Raw genomic sequence first — 5,131 nt, 5'->3', positions numbered from 1 at the left:
GACCTGTGTGTCCCGGGATGGGCAGGGGATGAGGGACAGATGAGATGGTCATTGGGTCAGGTCCTCAAGCTGCTCTCCGGGCAGCTGACTGCGGCTCCGGCTCATCCAGGGGGGTTTCCAGCCCCGAAGCCCATGCGTCAGCACAGAAGCCATGATGCCAGGGCCGTCCTGGGGCTCAGGGTCAGGGTCTAGGTTAGCTGCTTCCTCTTTAGAAAGTTTCGGGAAGTGGCCAAGTGGGGAGGAACAAGCCCCACCCTGAGCAGAGTTGGAGGCGCTGGCCTGTGTGTGACTCAGGCAGTGCAGCGGGGAGGCTGCGGTCAGCAAGGGCCTCTGTGGACCTCAGAGTCTGCAGAGCTACAGTCACAGGCCTGTTTCCTCTGCCTGGGGGTGTGAGAAAGGAGAGAGGGTGTGCTCGGCCGGGCTGGTCTCCCTCCCCCTCCTGTGGGGCTTCTCAAGGTCAGGTGACACTTGGGTCTGGAAAGATCAGTGGCTCAGGAGCCTGAGACGTGGGCCTGACCCTGCCAATTCCTGGCTTCCAGACTGTAGGCTGATCAAGTACCGTAAATGGGCCCTGACTTCCCCCATTTGTAAAATGGCCTCTCACAGGGACGGTGCCTGTGAACCACAGAAACTACAAGACACTGTGCACGGTGACGTTAGCTCTGTTGTAACCCACGATGGTGGGAAATGATGGAGATCCATATCTGGTGGTTGAAAATGTCCCTGGAGCATAGCCAGCCTGGAGCACGTGCTGGCTGCCCTCCGGTGTCCCTGACCCGCAGCTACTGGGGGCTCCGTTCTGGGCCCCGGGTCCCACCCCCACCACTGGTTTCACAAGCAAACACCCCTCCCCTGAGGGAGCTCCCCAGGGCTGCAGGGACAGGGACAGGGTCGTGGCCGCCGTGCTCCCCACTGCCCTGCAGTGGGCACTCCATCCAGAGTTTCTCCCCACGAGGCTCTGGGACTGAGCCTCCTGAAGGGCCATCCCCGGGACTGGACGGGAGTCGGGGGGGAAGGCAGAGCTGATGCTCTCTCGTCTGAGGTGCGCAGAGGAGGTTGGGGACCCAGGGTGGAGGTGGGGACCCGCTGGAGGCCACACGGAGGACGGGACCAGAGCTGGACGATGGATTTCTCAGAGGTCATAGTCGGGAGTCCAGACCCTGCTCCTGACCTGCTGAGTGACTCTGATGGCCATACACCCTGAGGACGAACTTTCATGTCCACAAGGTGGATTCACCAGCCAGCAGGCAGATTCCTTCAGTGTGTGTCCCCGGCCCCCCTGGGGGTCCCGCCTCAGGATCCCAGGGTCTGATCAGCTGAGGGGGAGCCCTGGGGAACAGGGCCCCTGGGCTGAGTGTGAACCAGGGACACAGGTAAGGGGTCCTGCTGGGGGCCGCTGGGAGCTGAGATCACAGGGCAGGTGGTACCCACGGGACGGGGCCCCTCCCAGCCAGCGGCTCATCGAGGGCGTGTTCATACATTTATCTGCCATCATCCCTGAGTCCTGCTGCAGGGGTGAGGTGAGAGAGGCATCTGGAGCAGCCAGCCTGTCCCACAGTTAGCTCCGCCCCTGGGTGAGAAGAGCTAAGAGATTTCTCTCAGTGAAGGTTTCTTCCTCTCTTGCCTCTGCCTTCTGGATGTTTCGTCCGCAGCCGAGGAAGCCCGAGCAAGCCTGGAGGGAGGCAGCCTGTGATGGGAGCCCGCCCAGAGGCCCCCCGCCGGTGCTGGGCCCCCTGGCTCCTGGGATTCACCAGCCTCCTCCTCAGTGAGTGGCCCGGGTCCTGGGGGGGAGGCCGTGTGCGGGGCAGGGAGGGGGCTCCTGTGGGTCTGATGTCTGTGGGGCAGGACCCGACACACCACCGCTGTCACATGGCAGGTGCGGGGCCTCTGTTTCCCAGCTGTGGGAGGAAGGGAAAGAGAACAATGAGCCTGTGCTGGTGGTGAGGCCGGGCCTGGGTCCCAGGAGCCCTCACAGCGTCCCTGGGCTGGGTCCCCCCGCCCTGGGCTCCTGCATAGACTCCTGGGGCTGTGGGAAGAGGATTTCATAGACCTGCGGGCTTGATCGACATCCAGTTGTCTCACAGTCCTGGGGGCTGAGAGTCCAGAATCAAGTTTGTTGAGTTTCTGATGGGAGGAAGGGAGTGTTGTGCCATGGGGACCTGGGACTTTCATGTCCTACTTGCATAGAGGGACCTGGTGGCTTGTCCCCTGCCGTCTCCGTGCACCTTGTCTGTGCTGGGACGGGGTGGGTCCTGCACCCAGGGCACCTGTCTGCACCTGACGTCGTCCTGCACTGGGGGGTCAGAGGACTGTGACCTCTGGAGGGAAGGGACAGAGGAGGGACTGGCAGGAGGCTGAGGACTAAATCCCTGTCACTCTCCTGGCGGCCCGTGGCAGGAACGGCTGTGACCCCCTTCCCACTGATACAGGATGAGGGGCTGTGGGCTGACAGCTCAGGGGTGCTGGGCCGGGGGCGGGGTCTCATCCTGGCCAGAGGTGGGGGGACTGGTGAGGACCTGTCTTGCAGCCTGGCCAAGCCTGACTCGGGCTGCCCAGGAGGGGACAGAAGCACCTCTGTCACTGCTGTCCCTGTCACTGCTGCTGCGTCCCCTGCCATCCCCCAGGTCCTTGACACTCACCGTGTGAGCTCCCAGCCTGTGCAGGTCAGGACCCGGGGTGGCCACACTGGTGCTGAGTCCCAGGGCCTCTCGGACTGAAATCCAGGTCTGTGTGGAGCTGAGGGCGCTCAAGACCAACGGGGAGGGTGTGGTTCCCCCTCACCCCTGCCCTTGAAGAGGGGGAGCAGGTCCTGAGGGTACACTCAGGCCTCCCTCCTCCCAGGTGTTGGCCCAGGGCTGCCCCCAGTTCCTGCCATGTGGGCATCCCCACATTGCAGCCCCATAATGGACTCAAGCTCCTCCCAGCACTGAGGGACAAGATGTGAAGGACACAGAAGTCACACTCCTGAGAGACCTGCTGTCCCTGAGCGACGTCCATCACTGCAGCTGAGCTCCGCCCCTCAGAGCATGGCCCAGGGCACGGCCCCCACTGCAGGGCCGGGGCTCCCGCGGCGGGTGGGCGGTGGGGCCTCTGCACCACGGAGGAAGCTCCCCCTGCACTGGTGCACTTGGCATTGACCCCAACGTGCCCAGAGCTTTCCATCTGTGATGTCGTCACATCCAGACGTCAGCGTTAGGCAGTGAGGACACTCGGGTCAGCACTCAGGACTGTGTTCAAGGGGACACCCCACTGGGACAGGACCCGACTCCAGCATCGCTCCGGATTCACGCTCTGCCCCGCCCCCTGGAGTCCAGGGCGTCTGCGGGGTGGGTTCAATAACACAGCGGTTCTACGTTTTTCTCCCCGTTCTTCATGAAACACACTCACACTTTCTGTCTCCACTGCCCTAGGCGCCTTCAGCACTGTGGTCAGGAGCCCTGGGGCCCGTGGGTCTGACGTGGAGGATTCTGGAAGCCGAGTTTCCCTGAAGGGGATTCAAGGAGGTTCTGTGGTGTTTCATGTGATCAGATGTCCAGACGTCCCTCCTGAAGCCGAGCTGGAGAAGGTCTCTTGGGCTTTTAAAAACAAGACAAACTACGTGGTCCTCCTGCGCGTCTCTCCCGGAGTAGATGGTCCAGAATGGGTCAACTCCCGGGACAAGTTGGAGAAGAGGGTCCATGTGCTCAACACCATGACCCTGAGGATGGACAAGCTGACCCTGGAGGACAGTGGGTGGTACCGGGCTCGATCCTCCTTCACCGCAGGGATAGAAAGTTCCCAGGATTTCCACCTCAGTGTGTACGGTACGTGGTGGCCCCTCCCCCAGGACACACGTACCCCCTCTGTGGTCCTGGGGGTGTCCATGGCCCCTTGCAGGGTCCCTTCCAGACCCCAGACTCAGGCTCTGCTTCTCCCTTGAAATTAGAAGCCGTGTGGTCACCGTGAGTGGAGGCGGGGCTGAGACTCCCAGCAGGGGCGGGTCCTCGGGGCTTCAGGAAGGAGAAGGGAAACTTGGGGACCTGGGGCTGTGCCGGAACCCTCACTGTGCTCACCGGACACGTGCCCGTGACTGGTGTGGTGGCGGCTGTTGCTGCTGTCACAGATGGGACCGCCAGGGGTCTCAGCGCAGCCTCCACCACGTGTGCACCTGTGCTGTGGGTCCGGGTCAGACCCGGGGCCACCGTGATGAGGGTCAGGTGTCGTCAGGGCTGTGCTCCTTCCTGGAGGCTCCGGGGGAGGATCCGTGTCCTTCCTGTCCCAGCTTGTAGTGGTGGCCACGCCCTTGCCCGGTGGCCCCTTCCTCCACCTGCAAAGCTGGTCCTGGTGGGTTGATCCTTCTGGTCCTGCATCCCTCTCCCTCCTCTCCTCCTCCGTCCACGTGTCAGGACCATGTGTCCCACCTTGCCCATCGGGGATACACACCATTCCTAGTTTCGGGTCAGCTGGTTCTTGGCCTCAGTTCCCCTTCATCATGGATCCTAAGACACCTGCAGGCTCTGAGGGTTAGCATGTGGTCATCTTTGGGACACTGGTCACCAGGCACGCACACAACCCACGTGGAGTCCTCCCAGCCTGTCCCCTCCTCCTTCTCAGCACAGCCCGAGGCCACCCTCACTCCCAGACCCCCCGGTGCAGCTCTGAGCCTCCAAGGACGCAGGAGATGGTCACAGGGCGGCCCTTCCCCAGAAACGCAGTCAGCACGTCTCTCTGTCTCTGTCTCTGACTCCCCTCGGTGTCGGGAGACATCCTGCTCTGGGGGGAGCAGGGACTGCAGCCTTGGGTCCATGAGATTCCCAGATGGCCTGTCAGCCTTCTTGTCCCTTGTCTCCTGTGTGGCTGCAAGTTCAGTTTTTGTCACCGAACTTGTGGTGTCCATTCATCACGGCCCCACTGTGTCCCCCACAGCTGTAACTTTTGCTGAGAGCCTGGGGCCATTCTGTGGGTGCCCACAGGTGACAGGTCGCCTTTATCACGTACGTCCATCCAGTCCGGCCACGATTCCAGCAGAGGAGCAGGGCCCAGGCCAGAACAGGACAAACCCTTCTGTCTCAGGCTTCCGTGCCTTAAAATGCTTTTTCTTTGAAATGTTTGTTTAATTTTGAGAGAGAGAGACACACAGAGGGACAGAGCA

The 5,131-nt window shown here is 62.0% G+C and overlaps 1 protein-coding gene across 1 annotated transcript in view; it reads left to right on the top strand.

The window, feature by feature from the left end:
• The first annotated feature begins 1,501 nt into the window (after positions 1–1,501).
• The window catches only part of LOC115287195, a 5,917-nt gene continuing 2,287 nt past the window's right edge, over positions 1,502–5,131 (top strand). Inside the window, exons 1-2 of the mRNA XM_029933445.1 lie at positions 1,502–1,765; positions 3,411–3,803. Coding sequence (XP_029789305.1) covers positions 1,693–1,765; positions 3,411–3,803 — 466 coding nt within the window. The 5' untranslated portion in view covers positions 1,502–1,692. The remainder of the gene's footprint in view (positions 1,766–3,410; positions 3,804–5,131) is intronic.

The sequence above is a fragment of the Suricata suricatta genome, chromosome 3 (genome assembly GCF_006229205.1).
Source record: "Suricata suricatta isolate VVHF042 chromosome 3, meerkat_22Aug2017_6uvM2_HiC, whole genome shotgun sequence".
In the NCBI taxonomy this organism is placed as follows: domain Eukaryota; kingdom Metazoa; phylum Chordata; class Mammalia; order Carnivora; family Herpestidae; genus Suricata; species Suricata suricatta.
Note: the sequence above shows the minus strand (reverse complement) of the source record. Positions and strands in the feature narration are given on the sequence as shown.